The sequence below is a fragment of the Ambystoma mexicanum genome, chromosome 11 (assembly GCF_040938575.1).
Source record: "Ambystoma mexicanum isolate Mex_15411 chromosome 11, UKY_AmexF1_1, whole genome shotgun sequence".
Taxonomy (NCBI): Eukaryota; Metazoa; Chordata; class Amphibia; order Caudata; family Ambystomatidae; genus Ambystoma; species Ambystoma mexicanum.
In genome coordinates this window covers 557694156-557715506 of record NC_090934.1, presented here as the reverse complement: position 1 = coordinate 557715506, position 21351 = coordinate 557694156, and the positions used below count along the sequence as shown (strand labels likewise).

Sequence of the window (21351 nt, the reverse complement as noted above, 5' to 3'; positions counted from 1 at the left end):
ATTAGACACTAAGAAGGCATTCAACAAAGTCTAATAGGACTATGTTTCAAGTACTGAGCACCTTCGGTTTCACGGCAGAATTGATCAAATTAGTAAAACTGCTGTATACCAGCCTTACTGCAACAGTAGTGACAAACATTAAGTCTACCCCTTTAATGCTTTCTCTTTGCCTTTTGAATTTCCTTCTTGTATGCGCGAATGTGCTTCTGGAACATTGTTTTTTTTGTCTGGATTGTAATCTTTCCTCCATTCCGTTTCCATCTTTTTGTTTTCCTTTTTCATGGTGCTTAGTAGTGGGGTAAACCATTTTGCCATTGCTCTTTTTTTTGATGGTGTGAATGGTTTTTCTGGGGCCATCTTGTCGATTGTATCTGCAATCCATTTGTGTAGTATCTCCGCTTTCCCGTCTAGGTCAGCTAGGTCTAGTTCTGTTGTTGAGGGCTTGGTTAACTCCAGTTGTTCGAATAGATTGCCTTTTTTGACGTCTTTCCAGTTTCTTTTTGTGGTGGCTGTGAGTTTGGGAGGTTGGATGTAGACTTGAGTAGGCAGAGTGATTACGAATGGGATGATGAGATGGTCACTCCACAGTATTTGTATCGGCGGTGCCATGGTGATGAGTTTTTCCTCTGCGAATATTGCGTCCAAGGTGTGTCCTGCCGACTGAGTTGCCCCTTTTACTAGTTGTCGTAGTTTCATGGTGGCGAGTTGTTCAATCAGTGAGTTTTGGGAGTTGGCATGACTGTCTTCGAACCAGATGTTGAAATCCCCCAGTATGATTAGGTGTTTGTGGTTGATGGCTATGTTGGTTATGGCTTCTATGAAGTTGTCGACGAAGGATGCATCATAAGTTGGGGGTCTGTACACCAGGATGAATGTTATGTTGGTTTTTGGGCTAGTTGTTAGGTGTATGACCATGGACTCGCAGTTGGGGATGTTGAGTGGTTCGTCTGTTCTTATTGTTAGCTGCTCTTTAAATGCTATTGCGATGCCTCCTCCTTTTCTGTTTTTCCTGTTTATTTGAAGGCATTTAAATTTTGCTGGGAGGCAGCTTTGGAGTGTGATTTTGTAGTTGTCGTCCAGCCAAGTTTCTGTGATGAAGAGGATGTCGATGCCGTTGTCGTCGAGTAGGTCGAAGATCTCTGTAGAGTGTTTTGACATGGATCTTGCATTTATTAGATTGCAGTGGAGTTTAGAGGTGTAGCTTGGTTTGCCTTTTTTTGTTAGGGTCGTTTTCTGATCTTGTTCAGGAGCAGGTTTCAGGTTGTCAGCGTTCTCAAGTAGTACTTCTAGGTTTAGCCTAGGGTTTTTGTTTTCATCTGGTTCGTCTTCCAGGGGACATGGTTGTGGGTTGGGGGTTCTTCTTGCTTTGGTGATGTATGGTGTTATCGCTTCAGTTGTGCGCATGTTGTATCTGGTGGAGTTTGTCATTCTTCGTGGTGTTGGTAGGTTGTTCAGTGTAGTTGGTTTTGGCGTCGCGTTTCGATCTGGTGAGTAGGTCTCAGTGAGGTATGGAGTTAGGTAAAGGGATTTGTCTCTTCTTAACATTAACAATGGCATAGACTCTGGGCGATGCTTGGCTCTCCAGTGCAGGCAACCCCAGACTGGATGTTGGGAAAGATTTGGAGCAGTACCCTTTGTGTGCACTACAACAGCCTTGACCTCCTGGCAATAGGAACCCAACCTTTGTTATAAGTCTGCACTACACAGGTAGGTCATGTGGCTGAGCAGCCAGGCTCAACTCAAGAGGGGTCAATGTGAGCAGTAGGGTGGTTACACAGAGATTCAGTGAAAAGTATCCAAATAAACACACTCAAGGTTTTGTGATTAAACAATTATTCATTTATTTAACAGTCAGTTTGAATAAGCCTTTTTCAGAACGGGCAATATAACAGTAACACACAAGTACACTGCAAAATACACTTAGTTTCTCTAAATCAGCAAGTACCCATTTGGGATGGCACACAGACACTTCCCACACCCTGAGATGACTTAAATGGCTAGGACAATGTGGACAAAAATATAGCACTGGTACATTTAGAGCAATACTGAGATGAGGGTTAAAGTAAAGACATTTCAGAAGCAAGAGATCACACACATATTCTGAAGCAGGTAAGTACTTTTGACCCCTATTCCTCCACCCCCCCCCCCCCCCCCCCCCTAATGCAAAGTAAATCCTTTCCTGGAGGGAATGTAAGGCGACTAGAGTTGAGACGAGTCATCCATGGAGCTGGGTCAGCCAATGACACCTGGGCAAAAGTCTAGGTGAGCTGAAGCACTTCTTGCAGGTAAATAAGTCTTGCACAATGTTTAGAAGTCCTTGTAGAAAAAGTAGAATCAAAGTAGGGTCACAAGCTGGGAGCCTTGAGAGGTACAAGATGCAAGCAACTCTACAGAAGCAACCAAGGCTAGTCTCCACTGGGATCAAGTAAGGTGACAACAACAAAGAGGTAAGGTCTCTTGGACTGTACAGTATCTTTGGTTAGAAGAAATGGTTCCCGCTGGCTGCTGTTCCTATGTGGCTCTGCAGATCCTTTTGTTCCTGTGCCTCAGTTGTGCGGACAAGTGGGAGGACTTCTTGGGACTTCTGCAACACAACTGGATGGTCAGCGACAGAAAAGAACCAACTTCTATTCAGCGGCACTTCGCGGTTTCAGCTCCTTGCGTCTCAGCAAATAGCACCACCGCGGACTCTGATACCACTCTGGACTTTCCTTGCATATGGGGTTCAGCATACTGTTGAGGTGGCTCAGGCTTGGTCAGTCCTGCTTACTGGGAGTCCGGAGGATCTTCCACAAGCTCGGGTCCGACTTAAGTGATCCACTCCATTTGGTGATTCTCTCCCTGGCACTTCGGTTCCAGCAGCAGTGTAAGTACAGCCAGCTCTGAGAGGATGTCCAAACGAGTTCACTTTGGAGTCGATTGGTCCAACCAACTCCAGGGGAGAAGTCGTCCTTGCAGGGCTTCTCTAGTCGACGTGTATTAGGAGCTTCAGCACAGCAGCAGGGCTTCACTGAGCAAACCAACTGTCCTGGAGTTGCCGGAGGCGTCGCTTCCAAGTTCCACTTTGGAATCCTTCATCCAGTGGTAGACTCTGCCTTCCAAGCCAAAAAGCCTCGCATTTTATGCATGTTTCTCCCATTCATTCCAGCCTAGCTGTCAATTACACTGCAGGGTGGCTGTCATTGCCTTGCCATTTGTAATCGTGACTTTTAATTCAAACTCAGCCAAAGTGATTTACTATACACAGAGCAAACTGTTTTGGATGGGTCTTTCGCACTCCCCAGACTGGGTCCTGCTCGAAGATGGAGGCATATTGAGGCAAGGCATACAGACAGATTTCGCTCATAGACAGGCAGAGATCGATATGGCCTGGGCCCTCTGCTACTCTGGGGACAAAGGGAGGACTGGCACTCAGACCCCATGCAGCGCTGTATAATACACAATACTATTCGCTGCACGTAAATGTCTGGTCCTTAACTAGAAAGCAGTTAAACCACCCACCAAATCCATGTGGCAGACACTACTCGCCAAATTATGCTCCCTGGAAAATAATACTTACAAACGCTGCGCTAGACTGGCGCAAGCCGCACGATTCAAAGAACTAACCAAACCATTTATGTGAATACTTTGAACACAACATGATTAGTAACCAATGGGATATGTACAAAAACCTAAAAACACACATACAGCGCCAATGCTAGGATAACCTTTAGACCAGCCAAATCAAAATGACCATGGTGCACAAATATACCAAAAAAGTATACAGCTGGGGACACGGGGTGGGGAGGGGGCACCACTTACAAACTAGTGGAGAAGAGCCCGGATAGGTAGCACTATATTATAGGGCATTGTTCTGCATGCAGTACTTACAGGGGGCTTCATAGGACACTTATCGAGTGTACGCAAACCTATGGGAGGATTGGGGTGCCATTGGCAGGTGAGGGGAGGTGGGGAATTGAAAGCCCCGTTCATAGGAAGGGACAAGGAAACCGCTTTTCGGCAGTGGCATATATTGTATAGATGGAATATCTCACTGCTTTTGGTTTTCACAATTTGTTGTCTCATGTGCCCAACCTATGTCACTGGCTGTTTCAATTAAGATGTTTGATACTTAATAAAAAGATTTGACAAAAAAAGTGAGGGAACAAAAATGCACTACGAAGAGTCAACAAAATGACACCCATAAAAAGAGCGAAAGGAAGGGTGAGTGGGGAAAAGGCTCCCACTCATTTAACATTATGGAAAAAGAATACACATGTCCAGAAAGTGCAGTCTCTCTCAGTGGAGGGAGATTTAGCATGGAAATGAAAATCTAACCTAACGGGCAGTAGCGTGAGGGGGGCAGCGTAGAGCTGCGTTTTCGTAAGGACCATGGCAGCCACTAGTAAATTGGGGGCAGGGAGGCACGAGAGGGGTGGGGACCGAAAAGGGAGGGTGGCTGGTGTAATGGAACTATCCGGGCTTATAGTGACTGATACAGCCCAGATTTGGAGCAACCTGATTGGTTGACGCAACCGCCAAGGGTGCTAATATGATACACATGCTGAAGTAAGATGACCAGTAACTTATTTAGATTGGGGCCATGTATGGTGTTCATATTCTTAACGGTTATGGCTGCTCTATAACGTGTTCACTTCAAGACAAAGCCACATAGCAATTCTGCTTGGAAACGCGTACATTCACTAGTTTGTAGTTGCATACAGTTGGCTTTGGAATTTTATCTTTAGACAGTCCTTTGCTCTAAAACAGCCCAATGTATTAATTTTAATAAGAGTCTTTCCGTCCATCTTGAATTGCTTTTTAGGCATCACTGTCTTTAAGTGCAGATCAGACACCAGTGCCATCTGCTCTTCCTGCTTCTACTCCGCCGCAAGTGTTCCAGGCTGGGTCAACCAAACCCCTGCATAGCAGTGGAATAAATGTGAATGCTGCCCCATTCCAGTCAATGCAAACTGTAAGTGGTCAGTTGTGCTGTAGTCATTGATGGCCTTTTCATGTCTTAAATTTAAGTATGTAAAACCTGTCAAATACCTTGCTTAGCTTGCTCTTGCAAAAGTAAAGTGTTGCTGCATGGGAGCTACAGTCCTTTTGACCTTTGTTTTTGACTTGACGTTTGTAGGTGTTCAATATGAATGCACCTGTTCCTCCTGCGAGTGATCCTGACAACCTGAAGTCACAAGCACAGTACCAAGCCAATTATAGCCAAACATTCTCCAGTCAGCCTCTGCAAGTAGAACAGTCTGAACTCCAGCAAGAATCGCTCCAAACAGGTAAGGCAATCTGTATGAATTGTGCTGTCTGAGCTGTCACTGTATTAATTTGGTGCTGTAGATCAATGTTGGGCTGGCAGTGTACATTCAGGGCCACTTTGTTGATTTTCCATGTCTTTGCTCTGTGCCTCACAGATTTTCCCATTTGATTAATTTTCTATTTTCATGATCATACGCGCGGTGGGGAAAAGCAATGTAAATATGTAAACACTAAGGGGTGTTGTGGGTACGTGCACATTAAGGGAAGGGATGGTATGACGAGATGGAAGACCACCCCCCTGCTAACCCGTAAATTTTCTTTGGGAGGTGTGAAGATGGACTTCAAAAATGAATCCTGGGGAGTATTTTAGGAGGTGTCTCTAGTTATGCTGAATGTGTTTATCCAAAACCCACTGAAGGTACTTGGAAGAGCATTCAAGGCTTAATCTCAGGAGTAAGTGAGAGTGGCCTTGGACAAAAATAACACACAACAATTCATCTTAGTCGATGTATAAAAATGTGTAGGGGCAGGCTCCTAATCACCTTAACTCAAAGCAGACCCACTACCTAAGCAAGTGCACGTTTTGTATGTAAAGCAAGTGTCTGTTGCTTGTGTAATCTGCTAAGATCACATGCTATGCATAGAATGACATCCAGTGGAAGCTCCAGAGTATTCGTTTTCGAAATTCGAAAAGGGACGTCGACAGGGCGTGCCAGTAATACTATCCCTAGTGTGACGTCCGCTGTACCCATGATTCCTCAAGCGTCTAGGTCCCTCAGATTGTTTTATTCCGTCATCGTAAGCGGTTGCATATAAGCGGAGTGCATTTTCGGTTTACACCATTGACTTATAAAGTGTTTAATATTAGTGTATCTTTCTGTCCTTTATTGACGCCGTGCCTCAACGCGGCGAAGACTTCAAGAAAGGACAGGACTGACCGTCGAACTGAGATTTTGACAGAACCACCTGGCCTCAGAAGGCCCGCCGGGCCTAGGCCTTACAGTAGGGAGAGTGGGAGATGGTCATAACATGTATTTTCCCACCCCTTCCCTGGGTCGCCTGGCTGCCTACCCCCAATATGGAAGGTATGCCATTTAAATTCTGCCCGTCCTGCAATAAAATAATAATAAAAGGTACACATGGGTCGACAAGCACAGGGTATATAACCTTTGCTTGAATCGGGACCACGACGAGGCTCATTGTCGGGCCTGTAAACTGCTCCGACCCAAGACCCTCAAAGATGGAAGGACGAAACTTTGGGCCATCCCGCCATGCAGGCCGAGGCCGCCATGGACGTCGAAGGAGCTTCCAGCGATGGCAGCGATGCCGTCCTCTCGGACGGTGAGGGTGATGGGGAACCTCTGCGTTCCCCAGTGCAACCCCGACCCTAGCAGACAGGCTGGCAGTCCTGTTGTGGGGATGACACCCGGTGGCAAAGACACCACACTCCCCCACACCAAGCTCATACCCCGCGGTGATGTGAATGTCACACGGCGAGAGACGACTTCTAAGGGCAAATCTTCGGATTCACGGTGTCCTGGGCACCCCAAGCTGCCTCATGACAAGCACGCTAAGTCAAAAGACGGCAGACATAAAACTCCCCCTCCCGGCTTTCCAAAGTCGAAGGACGCCACACAAGCCTTTCCTGGAGTCGAAACTCGACAAAAACCCGGGAAAAAGGCCAGGAAGTTGGGACTGTCCCGTCCAGTGGAGAAACAAGTCCCCAAGGCCCCGACTACAGTATCTAGCTCTAAAAAGTCAGCTTCTAAGAGCACAGATCATAGGGAGTAACATAAATCCAGGGATTCCTCTCAGAAAGACAGGAAGACAGGCAAGATTAAAGGGACAAACCTAGGGAAGAGCCGTAACCTGATGGGATTCCTACACAGGACATCCCTGATTCTACCATAGAGGAGGATGAGCCTGATCCTCTCATGGAGGAAGAGGAGTTATACAGTAGCCTACCTACCCCCTCTATCCCTGCCTCTACCTACCATGGGATTATCCCCAGTTCAGCAAACTGGTCTGCCCAGGATATAGATTGGGGTAATGAAACGTATGACTTTTCTTAAAGTTTTCGAAGAACACCCCCAGACTCTTCAAAGCCTAGCAAACACGTCTCCCACTACCCAGGCGTCAACCTCGAAGGCCTCAACTGTGACCTCTCAGTCCTGTTTGTCTACACACCCGTCGGGAAAGAGATCTCAACCCCTCACCCTCCCTCAGTGGAACAGTATGAAGACCCAGACCACAAGGCACCACGCCTCTCCACTGGCTGTTACAACCTAGATGTAGGAGCTGATCAGTACCCAGACGAAAATACCTATTATGATGATGGGGTTGACAACATCAGTGAAGGGGACAATCAGGGTGACACTGAGTCAGTAGTCTTTGCCATGAACTCTCCAGTCCTGCGGGACCCTCCCTTACCTGATTCCCTGGTAGACAACCAGCCCTTGTTTAACCTACTTCTCTGGCTGCTGAACATTTTGGTATCGAGACACAGGAAATCCAACAAGATAAGGATTTTGCTGAAAACATCTTGGGTGGGGGGGGGGGGGTGGACAAAAAACGGCAACCCAGTTTATCCCCTTACTCCAGTCCGTACAGAGAAGGATTCAACCTTCTCTAGAAATGCCTAATCAGACTGGAGTGGTAAACCCTAGAATCAAAGCTTTTCCGTCCAACACCTTCTGACCCTTTGTATATAAGGGGCCAACTTAAACCAGACTCTCGTAGTTACCACTACCTAGAAGAGAGCAGATGCCTCCTTGGCCGCCTCTGAAGCTCCTGCGGACAAGGAAAGTAAAAAACTATATACAATGAGACGAAAAATAGCATCTTATCAGGCTCGAATTGCTAATAACTCCACCTTGCTAGCAAGTAAGTGGGATGAAGTTACGGCCCTTGCAGAATCGGTGCCGGAACCACTCAAATCTAAGCTCTCCCTTGTGGCTGCTGAAGGCAGAGCAACAGCAAGCATCCTATTCAAGAACAATTGTGATGCAGCAGATAACGCTGGATGTGTTATTGCTGAGGCCATCATCCTCAAACGCCATGCCTAGCTTATTTATTTATATTTATATAGCGCGCAGACAGCCGAGGGGCATTGAGGCGCTGTTACTTGTAAGACGTAGTTAGAGGTACAGGAATAGTAGCAGTCGTTGGTACATTACAAATACTACAGACATAATTCTATCACTACAGCTTATGCAATGGGTCATATGTATAGTATCCATGCTGGTACGAGGAACCTTATGTGAAGAGGATGGTTTTCATAGCTTTACTGAAAGTGATGAGGGAGGCCTCACCTCGGATTGTGAGAGGTAGGGCATTCCAGTGTGTGGATGCAAGATATGGGAAGCTGGATCCGCCCGCTCTGGCACTTTTTACTAGTGGCACATAGAGCATGTTGGTATAGGGTGATCTGGCTCTCCTTTGTGAGAGGTAAACAGGAGCAGTGAGGTGAATACACTTGTGGGTCAGTGTAAGAGCTTTGAAGACTATTCTTTCCTTTATTGGGAGCCATTGGGCTAGTTTTCTGGCCTCCAAGATGTGTTCTCTTTTGGCAATGCCTTGGGCTGCACAGAGAGCACTGTTCTGTATGACTTGTAGCCTCTCCAGGTTTTTATTGGAAGTTCCTAGAAAGAGTATGTTGCAGTAGTCTAGCCTAGAGCCAGTGATTGCTCTGGCTATGTTTGTGCAGTTCTCTTTGGAGAGAAAGGGCCCGACTGCGTTGATTAGTTTAGTGTGATATGCAGCTGAGGAGGCTATTGCATTGACTTGTCTGTCCCTGGATAGGTTGGAATCCAAATAGACTCCAAGAGTTTTGACTGAGTCTGAGACCGGTATTTTGAGGGTGTCGATGGTGAAGTGACTGAATTGTGATTTTTTTAGCGTGTCAGGGGAACCTACCAGGAGGAGTTTGGTCTTGTCGGAGTTGAGGCATAGTCCATTGTCTGCCATCCAGGCTTGGATGGTGTTGTAGAGGTTGAGGGTCAAGGAGTCAGTCGTAGTTACCAGTGAGGGTGAGGAGGATCTGGGTATCGTCAGCGTAATTGGTGTAGGAGATATCCATAGCATCGAGGATGGGGGAAGAGGGGTTGTGTGAAGATGTTGTAGAGGGTGGGGGAGAGGCAAGAGCCTTGGGGGACACAGAGTATGACGGTGGGTGAAGCAGAGGCAAGGTCAGAACACTTGCATGGTTCTGTTTCGTAGGAAGGAGGCGATCCATGCTGTGGCGTCAGGTGAGAACTTGGCAGTGGAGGAGAGGTGGTGGCATAGGACGTCGTGATCTACAAGATCGAAAGCCGCGGATAGGTCAAGAAGTAAGAGAAGTGCTGGTTTGCCCATGTCTCTGGCATCGTCCATCTGGTTTTTCAGGTCAAGTAGGGCGGTTTCAGTCCCGTGTCTAGGGCGGAAACCAGATTGACGGAGTCCCAGTAGTTTGTTCTCTTAAATGAAGTGCTGAACCTGCAGATAGGCAGCTTTGTCCAGTATTTTGAGGAGGAATGGAACTGTGGTGATGGGTCTATAGTTGTTAGGGTATGTGGGATCAAGAGTTGGTTTTTTTAAAAGAGGGCGGACCCAGGCTTCCTTGAGGGAGGCAGGGACCTTCCCTGTGGCAAAGGAGGCATTGACAAATGCTGTCAGGAAGGGAGCTAGCGCTTCAGTACAGTCCTTGATGATGGTGGCTAGGCATGCATCACCTTTACAGTTAGAGGGTTCGATATACCTCATTATGTTGATTTATTTTTCTTGTATGGATTTGTAGGAGAAAGGTTGGGGGGGGGGGGGGGTCAGAGGCTGCTGGTGGGACAGGGATGTGCGTATTAGGCAGGGCTTGTTTAGTGGCTAGTATTTTGTTTTGGAGGAGGCTCAATTTGGCAGTCTGGATTCAAATTAGAGACACAGGCTACCCTACTCAACATGCCTGTTGAGCCTGTTTTATTTGGAAAGGCAGTTGAGGACATGCTGAAGTCTTCCAAGGACGAATATGAAACACTCAAGTCCCTTGGCCAACTAACAAACAAGCCAAAGAGGCAAGAATTTTCAGCGGTTTCGTGGCCAAAACCCACAGAGGCGCAGGCTATAGTCAAAGCCAGGGTTTCTCATGGAACAATACCCAACAGGCATCCCAGGGGACAGCGCTGAGGTCACGGAAAGGGGAGAAGTTCCCCCACCATAGGTGGCTGAACACCGTCCAAGCAATGACGCCCCGCTACTAGTCCCCTCCCATTCCTCCCCAGTCGGGGGGGGCGAGTTTCACACTTCACCCACGCATGGGAGGGGATAACATCAGACAAGTGGGTGTTATCGACGGTAGCGGGAGGTTACTGCATAGAACTCAAGGGAATCCATCAAACCTCCCCCGCGCTAGAAAAGACTGTCAAGAGAGGAGCAACTCATCTTGGTGGAGGAAGTCAAAGCTCTACTCCTCAAGGACGCCATGGAAATCGTGCCGTACGAGGTAAACCAGGGTATTTATTCAACATACTTCCTTGTTCCAAAGAAAGATCTAAATATGCGCCCGGTATTCGACCTGCACCCTGCAAAAAATTTGTCAAGCCACAAAATTTCTGCATGACAAAGCTACAAGAGGTAATCCCTCTGTTAAAACAGGGGTATTACATGGCAACATTGGACATGAAAGATGCTTATTTTCATATTTCAATGTTCCCAGCGCACAGAAGATTCTTGCGATTCAAAGTAGCAGACCAGCGCTGCCCTTTGGGATAGCCTCAGCTCCAAGGGAGTTCACCAAGGTACTGGCAGTGGTGGCGGCGCACCTTCGCATGGAGGCAATCCCAGAGTACCCCTACCTGGACGACTGGCTGATCATGGGTGAATCCTACCATCTTTGCAAGATAAATAGGCAAAGAACCATAGACCTTTTCTTCCAATTGGGCATCTCAATAAACGCTGTAAAGTCTGGTACCAAACACATCAACACAGTTCCTAGGAGCTGTCTTAAATGCAAAGACAGCCTTAGCCTTCCCAACCATGGAAAGAGTACAAAACGTGCTTCGGCAAATACCCCACTATCAAGCCGGTCTCCAGATAAGCGTACACAAAGCTATGCATCTGCTAGGCATGATGGCATTGTGCATTTATCTGGTCCCACACACACGCCTGCGACCAATGCAGGAATGGTTGGCTAAACAAAGCTCTCAGAAAAGTGGTCAGTTGAACGATCTAGTGGTTGTTTCACCTACACTGGTTCAAAACCTACGCTGGTGGCCAAGGGAAAATCTGCTCAAGGGGAAACCCTTACACGAGCCGGAAGTGCTAGTGGTCGTCACAACAGACGCATCACTTTCCAGGTGGGGGTGTCATGATCTCTGCTTCCAAAAGGTCAGGGTTTTCCCAACTCCCTTGGAAGCAGATCCATAACCCAGTGGACTTACCTGCAGCAGACCATGCTGCTTACTTGCCTGCCAGTTGAGTCTCTGATCCTCTTCTGTTTGGAACTACTTTTCCTGTTGGGTGGGGCAGGAGCCACTCCCTAGATTCAGAACACTGGAACTCTTCTGGAAAGCAGGAACTCTTTTCTTACCTAGGCGTGGCTGTGGAAGGAGACCTCTAAGCACTACAGGAGGCTATTTAAACCACACCCGACGGATGAATCTTGCTTTGCGTTATTCTGCATCCTCAGCAGCAGAACGCTCATCGTGTCTTCTGCATCTGATCCTGGGCCTAAGGAAAAAGGCTTACCATTCTGAATCCAGTCTTCAGCAACACCTATAAAGACAAGAAAGAACAGGTTAGCATTACGGTCTTCAGTGACAGCTCTTCACTTACCTGGTCCATCGACTGTCACCAACGCCTCGCGCTGCATTCCGGCATCTGAAAGACAAAGGCTTACCTACTCTTCGTGCGCTCCGGAGGTCTTCACACTGCATTCCGGCATCTGAAAGACAAAAGCTTACCAACTCTTTGCACGCTCCGGAGGCCTTCGGCGCTGCATCCCGCATCTGAAAGACAAAACAAGGTGCGTTTAAAGACATTGGGGAACTTTAATACTCACGTGCCATTACTCCTTTCCACATCTAACCCAGTGGGTATTCCGGCACCCTGCAACCGCCCCGAACTTGTACCTGCAAAATAAAAAGACAGTTAGAGCGCATCGTGAAGCAGGCAACAAGCGCTTACTTACGTGCTTCCAGGCGCTTCTATTCATCACACGGGCTCCATCTTCAACTCACTTCAGCCCGCCATCCGCCATCGCCGGAACCCTGCAAAACAAGAGACATCATTACTAAAGACTTTAAAGACATTAGAATTACTCGAAACTTACCGTTCGTGCAGTAAACGACGGACAGCAGTCCAGTGAAGTCAAGAGGCCTGCTCCCCTTATCCAGTGAAGAAACTGGTTACAGCACCCTGCCTCGAGGCAGATGGAGAGCACGGCGTTCACTTACCTAAGACATCTTACCCTTCGAGCCAGACATACAGTGCACAGAGGTCCAGCCCAAAGTGCCAGCCGTGTGTTACACATCACCTTTGAAGATACGGTATACGCCCAGTCAAGACCGGCGCCTCTACGGGAATCAGGTGAGCGTTACAGGGGGACCCACTAACTTCACCACACAACACACGGCCTATGGTCACAAGTTACTGCACAGAACCACATCAACCTACTAGAAATATTGGCGATCTTCAAAGCACTGCAAGCGTTCGAGAACCACCTAACAAGCCAGTCGGTACAAGTCCTGACAGACCGCACCACTTCAATGTTCTATGTCAACAAACAGGGAGGTACACTCTCCAAATCTGTCCAAACTGGCTCAGAAAATATGCAAGTGGGCACTCATACGAGGGAAGTCCCTGTCCTCCCAACATGTTCCAGGGGTACTCAACACTCTAGCGGACTCTCTCAGTAGAGATCCACTGCGAGAAGAACACAAGTGTCAACTACACCCGGACGTTGTAAACCACATCTTCTCTTTATGGGGCTTCCCCTCTCTAGACTTATTCGCTACAAGAGAAAACAAGCAATGCCCAGACTCGAGGGGAATGCCCCATGGATGAGCTGGTCAGGGAAATTTGCTTATGCTTCCCCCCCCCCCCTCCACCCCCCAACTCAGTTAATCAGCAGAATAGTGAACAAGATACACAGGGATCAGATGACACTCATCCTAGTTGCTTGTATGTGGGCAAGACAGTCATGCTATCCACATCTGCGCAAGCTGGCAATGTGCAATTCCATCAACCTCCCGTACCAGGTCAACCTGTTGAATCAACACGGGGGGGGGGGGTACAACGATAAACCCACAACCTTGCTGTTTGAACTTGGCAGCATGGCTACTGAAGTCAGAGTTCGGACACCTCGATCTTCCACAGCAGTGTATGGATATCCTAAAGGAAGCACAAAAACCAAACACCAGACACTGATATTTACTCAAGTGGAAGAGATTCGTCATTTGGTGCCAATCTAAACAGATCAACCCAATAGAATGTACTCCATCACACATTCTAACATACATGCTCCACTTGTTGGATTCAGGGTTGGTCTTTACTTCTTAAATTCCACCTAGCAGCTTTATCAGCCTACACCACCTCTCAAAGTAAATTAAACTGCCTTCTTAGTGGCTATTACTTCCATAAGAAGAGTCAGCGAACTCCAAGCCTCGTCAGTGCAGGACCCTTTCTTTATCATCCATAAAGACAAATTGGTTTTACGGACTCACCCTAGGTTCTCCCCTAAATTAATTTCCAAGTTCCATGTAAACCAATCAATTGAGATTCTGGCCTTCTTTCAGAAGCCAACTAGTTCAGCTGAGGTCAAACCACACACACACACTAGATGTGAGTCGGGTGGTTCTCTACTACGTAGATAAAACCAAACCGCTTAGGAAGACTGATCAACTGTTTGGTTACAGGCAAACAAGGAGAGCGCATTTCCAAGAGAGCCATCTCCAGATGGATAGTGAAATGTATACAATTATGCTATTCATTATCAAACAAGACACAGCCTTCTACACCAAGAGCCCACTCCACACGGCACACTGGGCTACTTTGGCCTTTATTGCAAACGTCCCCTTAGACAGCATTTGCAAAGCAACTAATGAAGCTCAGTTGACACGTTCACTCAGCACTACTGCATTGATACACATTCCAAGACAGGTGCACAGGTTGGACATGCGGTTCTAAAACATCTATTTGCTGCTCCTCCTTCTCACAACCCACCACCTTCTCGTAACACTGCTCGCTAATCTATGCATAGCATGTGATCTAAGCAGATTCCACAAGCATCAGAAGGAATACATTACTCACCGTAATCTTATTTCTGGTGCTTGTATCCTTGTATCTTAGATTCACATGCGCCCACCCTTCCTCCCCCGAGAGAAGGTGCATAGATGTTATGAGCTTCTACATATATCTGCTTGGATACAACTGTAGTTGCATGACACTCATGCTACCTCATGTCAGAAGAAAACTATCTGAGGGACCTTGACGCCGCAGAGATCATGGGTACAGCAGACGTCTCACTAGGCATAGTATTACTGGCACGCCTTGTCGATGTCCCTTTTCGAAAACAACTGTAATACTTTGTAGCTTCCACTAGATGTTGGCCTATGCATAGCATGTGAATCTAAGCAGATGCAAACACCAGAAATAAGATTATGGTGAGTAATATATCCCTTATTGTACAATCGTCCAGGGAGCAGCTAGAGGACTATTGAGCCAAACTAACCCAAGTCTTAACGAACCACATAAATTGACACATATACAATTTTGCAACAGTTAAAACACTTGCATATATTTCATTACAATCCACCCCCACATGAGATTGGACAAACATTCTATAAAGAAATCCCATCTTTCTCCAATTCTTCCATTCTCATTGGCCACTTATCTTTACTACCATCTTCAGATCATATTCGTAGCACACCCTTTCTTGGGATTTGTCCGTAGCAGGTTGTGACATCAAACAGTTCAACATTTGTGTGCAAACATTCATTACTAGTAACTGGCTAGAGCCCTTTAACCTTAGACATAATTGCACATGGTTCGCATAGATACTTGAAGCGATATGAAGGAGGCTGAGTAAAGTTTCTCTTTGAACTGACAATAGCAATCTCATCCGCCCTAGCTTACTGACTCCATTTAAACATTTTAATCTTTAACTGCCCTTCCATCACGCACGGCACATCTGAGAATACAATTGAAACCCATGGGTTCCAATCACTTTAGACTTGGGTGCTATTTCACCTCACATTTTCTGCTGGTCGGAACAAATGGCCGGGTCCCTCTGCAAACTTCAAGGCACTTAAGTAGATTACATCTGCCGCCTGTGGTATTACCAAGCCATAAACATGGCGTCCTGTTAGTTCAACAGCTAACCATCTGCTTGATTAATCATTGTTCCTTCCCCAGCCCGCCAACCTTTAGAACTAGAATGTCCCAGCCACCTGAAAGGCACTGCACAAACTGCTGGCTGCGTGATCCAGGAGTTACAGCAGGCGTCCTCTTCAAGTTCTTCTTTTGGTTCCTTCGTTCAGTGGTCAATTCTGCCTTCCAAGCCAAAAGACTCTCCTTTTAGTCAGTTTTCTCCCATTCATTCCAGCCTAGCTGCCACTCACCCAGCAGGGTGGTTGTCCTTGCCGGACAGTTAGCCGGCCAGTCATCAGAGAGTGCATTTGGGTCTCCTAGGTGACTAAGCACAGGGAGTTTCGGGCACCTCCCTCACTTTCTGCCTATCCCAGACACCCTGGAGCCAGAGGCGGGCTTCACTCGTGACTCCCGCCAAAGGCAAAATGAACAAGGCGACTAAACCTGGTTTGGCGCGCAGAGTAAATCTCAAGAAGGACCTTTCCACAAAAAAATGGCAAAAAAGGAGCTCGGGGGCCATTTTGACAAAGATGGCTCCTGTGGGTGCTTTACTGTAGCTGCGAACGCAGCCCGCGGTAAAGGATTACATGGTAGTTCAACCGAAACCACTGCCACCAGCCATTCAGTGTGAAAAGGGTAACATAAAAATTGTTCTAATGTTTGTTAATCTGCTTAGAATCACATGCTGTGCATATAGTCTGACATCCAGTGGTCACCGCAGAGTATTGCATCTTGTTCTTCGAAAGTCGAAAGGGGGAGGTCGACATAAGCTTGTCTAACACTATCCCTATAGTGACATGTAGTGTACCCAAAATCCCTCACGTGTTGAGGTCCCTTGGATTATTTTTTTCCACCCAGAATACTGGTCGCCTTAAGTGGAGCTCGTAAGAGACATTGCCATTACTCGACCCTTGGTCGTTTTTGATAATTACCGATCATCACCTCCAGCCCTCGTTCGATGGCCATTCCACAACCACCGAGACCAGATCTTCGACGGACTGTGATTTTCGATGGACGGTGATCCTATCGGCACTGCCGACCACGTTGCCCGCCCTCGCCGTCCTAAACAGTAGGGAGAGTGGGGTCGAGGTGGACATTTGTTTGTTCTAGAATGCCTTTCTCTTTCTCCCCCCTTTCCTTCCGGGTCGTTATCACTTGTTATGTCCTCAGCTATGGAGAGGACTCCTTTTAGATTTTGCCCAGTCTGTAATGGCAAATTCCCGTGGAAGGGAAAGCACAAGCGGTTTAACCGCTGCTTACCCCTCGAACACGACGAGGCGGTTGCGCAGCCTGTAAGCTCCTTCACCCAAAAACTTTGAAGGAATGCAGGGTTAAAAGGTGGGCAGCCTACGGGATGTCGAAGGCTGATTCCTCGCCCGCGGCCACCGAGTGCAACGAGGGTGATAACTCGACCTCCGTAATGGAAGTTGTTGACCCCCCCATCGGAGTGCACTCGCTCTGTGGCGTCTCTCCCTGGCCTCGACGGGCACGGATCTGGCCCTGCTTTTGGGGATGTACACCCCAGCGACGTTGACGGACAAAAACATGCCACTAAATACACAACCCATGGCCATTCTTCGAGTAAGTCGAAGACCTCTGCGCCAACGGGGACGCCGACACAGCAGGCCGTCTCTGCCGACCGTAAGGGTCGGCAGCACTCCCTGCAGCCGCACGCGCGCCTAGCGACTGCGCTGTCGAGTACAAAGGGCGCTACCCTTAAAACATCTGTCGAGACGCATCGCAAGAAGGCGTCCGCCGACAGCAAGGTTCCGGCTCTGCCGAAAACTACTCACGACCAGCCCCTGGATTGGGAGGATGGTCGTTGAAAGCATAGCGAGGATCGTCTCCGAAGACTCTCAGAAACGGCTGGTGAAGGAGTCACCGAACAAAAACAGAGGTGATGGCTGGAAGGTTGAGACTGAATCTTAACCACTGGCATTGCTCGGGGCAACCCTCCAGACCATCGTTCTTCGCCTGCCAAGCCATTACAGAAGGGGAAAGACCATATGCAAATCAGACTTGGCCCCACCCCAAAAGGGGCAGCCAGCCCAAACTGCTAGGTCGCATCCCTTCTGCACGAGACCACAAGCACCCCCAAACATGTTTCGCCCTTGTTGGGGCTCATCAGTGAGGAGTAGCTTGGGTCTCTAGGCCCAGCAGGCACGGGACCCACGTCTGGGCATACCGTCCCACTCGGGGTGACAAAGCAAAAACAAAGAGGTGATGGCTGGAAGGTTTAGACTGAATCTTAACCACTGGCATTGCTCGGGCGGGGAAGGAGTCACCGAAGCCCGCTCAGAAGGTCAAGGAGACGCCGAGACCTAGCAAAGGTACACCGGGAACACCGGAACCCTCCCCTAGGTGGAAGGAGAGACCCATAGGTACTTCTCCAGCATGGATTCACATGCTCATGAATATTCCCCGCCGTCAGGCTGGGAATCCTCGGTAAAGAAAAATCAGTATCAGTATCAGTTTCGTTTCTGATCTGTCTTTCGTAGTAGTAACCAATCACTGATCTCTGCGTCATACTGACCATAGCCAATGACTGCCATCTCCCTAAGCCCCGCCTCTGGCAGCCATCTTCAGATTTTTACCGCACGTTCAAGTGTTGGGATCCTCGTGCTATTGCTCTCGAGCGTTAGTGCTTTTTTTCGCGCTTTTTCTTAGGGAAATTTTCTCTTTTTCGGTCAAAAGAGCCTCAAGCTCCACAGTTTCTTTATCTGATCAACGGGGACCCGCGTCGGATTCTTCTACGCCCCTCAAGGGTGAAGAATTCGTCGAGCCCCGCTTTTGGAGGACTCCAGAAGTTTCTCAGGCCCTTCTCGAGCATGGCCCAGGAGAAGGGAAGCTCGACGCCCGGAAAGCTGTTCAGGGTCTGCCCTGGATGCCAGCTTCAGAATGTCTTTAAGGAGGACGGACACTCCCTTTTGCCTTTACTGCCTGCATGAAGACAAGACGCACGTGGAGAAGGACTGTGCGTTTTGCGGCAATATGTCGGAGCGGACCATGAAGGACCGCCATCAGCGTCTCGCCAACTGGCTGGAAGGAAAGAGCCCATCAGGCGAGAAGTCAGAGCGGTCTTTTAAGTCCTTTGAGGGCGCCCCGGCGACGGGGGTCCAACAGAAGGCCAAGCACAGCGAGTCCGCTGGCACCGGGAGCATCGGAACGGTCGGGCTCTACGGGCGCCAGGCAGGGCGCATCCTCCCCGGCGCAATCAACCACGAGCCAACGCTCTGGCTCGGGTAAGAGGAAGGCCGAGCACCTGGCGAAGCTCCTGGAGAGAACCCGGTCGTGCTCGAAGGCCCCATCGGAGGGGGAGCGAGGTGGTGACCCACCCCCTATTCCCCCCCCCCCCAAGGAGAAGGCAGTGAGCGCACCTAAGGTGGTGAAAGCCTTGATCCATCCGGCCAAGGCCTCTATCGAGACAGTCGCGGCGGCCCTGGCTCAGCCTGTGGAGGCTACACCAGTGGTGGCGACCTCGGGGCCCAGAATCTCCCTGCCACCGCGGAGGGAGTCCTCTTTCATGCCCATCGACAGGACCCCCGTGAAACCTCTGACGGAGAAGAAAAAGGGGGGGCAGGAGGTCGTGGATTCGGCCTCAACCTCTGAGGAGGAGCTGATCGAAGTCTTAGGCCACGGCGCTGGCGTGGAAGAAGACCATCCTGTCGGGAGGGACCCCGACGTGGGAGACGACGAACGTTGAGGGTGCCGACGGGGCTCCTGATCGCCCGTCGGAACCCCCTCAACCAGTGCCGCAAGACAACGCGGCGGCCATTTTGTTGGCTATACAGTCCTTATGCTCGGAGATAAGGACGAGACTGCCGTTACCACCAACGGAGAAACCGCTTCCGACGGGGGACCCGGAGCCAGGCCCTTCTGGGAGCCCTCCTCTTAAGAGAAGGATTCATCCTCCACCTCCTTTTCAACCATCGCGCCCTGCACAGCCCTCCTCCCCGTCCATGACACGTGGGGATGATACGGGGACTGACACGGCTGCGAAAAACCTACAGACGAGGTTTACGACGAGGATCTCCCGTCGTCACCTCCCACCCCGGGCTTCCCCGCCCGACGAGATTGGATCGTTTCACGCCATGATCGCCAGGGCATCCGAGCTTTTCCAGCTCTGCCCGTGAGAGAAGGAAGGTTTCCTTTATCAACGGCGTGAGACCAAGAGGAAGACGGTCCTTGCTGTACCTCTACTGGACGATATCTGGGATGAGGGTCTCTCCCTCCTCAAGAACCCATCCACAACGCCGGCTAGAAGTGATCGGTACGAGAAGAAGTACCGGATCCCGGACGCTGCCCCCTTGTGCCTTCGGGCACAGCCGACCCCGGACTCGGTCGTCTCCGCGGCGGCCAGGAAGAAAGCAGGGGAGGGCGCGGCCTCTACGTCAACCTCCCCGCCGGACGGCGAGGGAAAGAAATTGGACATGATGGGACGCAGAGTCATCTCATCGGCAGCGACGACGATTAAGGCTGCCAATGCCTTGGCTATCGTAGCCCGCTACGACAGGGAGTTGTGGTACAAACTCGCCCCCCTGCTGGACTTCCTACCAGACAAGAGTGCGGAGGCCCTAGAGATCTTGCAGGAAGGAGAAGTGGCGTCGGACCACGCCATTACGATAGCGACGGCCATCGCTGACACTGGATTTCGCCAGTTGGGCAACGTCGTGTGCCTTAGGCGGCGTGGATGGCTCAAGACTACTGGCTTCCATCAGGACGTGCAGACCAGAGTCTTGGACATGCCGTTCGACGGGAGCAACCTGTTTGGGAAAACAGTGGACGACTCCCTACAAGCCATCAAGGCGGAGACGGCCCAGGCTCTTGGTGTTCTCCAGCAACGATGGCCGCCCTTTCGGAGCGGCGGAGGCAAACAGGGTGCCTCCAAAGGTTGCAGCGGCGGATTTTCCACCTATCGTCAAGCGGCCCGTTCGTCGTCACAGGAAGCCTACAGGGGACGAGGCAAGTCGGGCGGACCCCGCCGTCGTCGTCAAGGAGGACAAGGCGGCAAAGCCTCGTCGAAGCAGGACTGAACCGGCCGTGGGGTCGGGCCCCCACCGAAGCACCCCGGTGGGAGGCCAGCTGGCGAACTTCGTCAGCGTGTGGGAGTCCATCTCCACCGACCGTTGGGTGCTGGACGCCCTGGCTCAGGGTCACGCGCTCGAGTTTCTAAAGAGGTGCCCGCGCGTCCCCCCTGTGGCCAGGAAGGAACATCACGTCCCTCAACTTCTCCTGGAGGTAAGGGCGATGCTCAGGAAGGGCGCCATCGAGCTCGTCCCAAAGAGGCTTCGGGGCTCCGGAGTTTACTCAAGATACTTCCTCGTGAAGAAGATGGGAGGATGGCGTCCCATCCTGGACCTATGACGACTGAACAAATTCATCAAGGCACAGAAGTTCCGGATGGTCACCCTCCAACACGTCCTGGGTCAACTGGAGGAGGGCGATTTCCTATCGTCGTTGGATTTGGAGGATGCCTACTTCCATATCCCCATCCTAAAGGGACACCGAAGGTTTCTCAGATTCGTGGTCCAAGGCCGTCACTACTAGTTCAGAGCCCTTCCCTTCGGATTGAGGTCGGCACCCAAGGTGTTCACCAAGTGCCTCGCACCGGTGGCGGCGCGGCTGCGCCTAGAGGGGATCCACGTCTACCCCTACCTGGACGACTGTCTCATCCGAGCAAAGATGAAGGAGCTCGCCGTGGAGCACACGGCAAGGACCGTCCAACTTCTCACGGACCTGGGATTCTCCATAAACTACGCCAAGTCC

General features: G+C 49.7%; 1 protein-coding gene across 10 annotated transcripts in view; it reads left to right on the top strand.

Moving 5' to 3' along the window:
• Nucleotides 1-21351, top strand: part of CAPRIN1 (cell cycle associated protein 1) — a 1156748-nt gene that overhangs the window by 861719 nt on the left and 273678 nt on the right. For 8 of the 10 annotated variants that reach the window (XM_069623390.1, XM_069623385.1, XM_069623386.1 and 5 more), the window contains 2 exons: nt 4805-4954; nt 5120-5270. In XM_069623390.1, coding sequence (XP_069479491.1) covers nt 4805-4954; nt 5120-5270 — 301 coding nt within the window. The remainder of the gene's footprint in view (nt 1-4804; nt 4955-5119; nt 5271-21351) is intronic. The other 2 variants (XM_069623388.1, XM_069623391.1) reach the window with 1 other exon arrangement.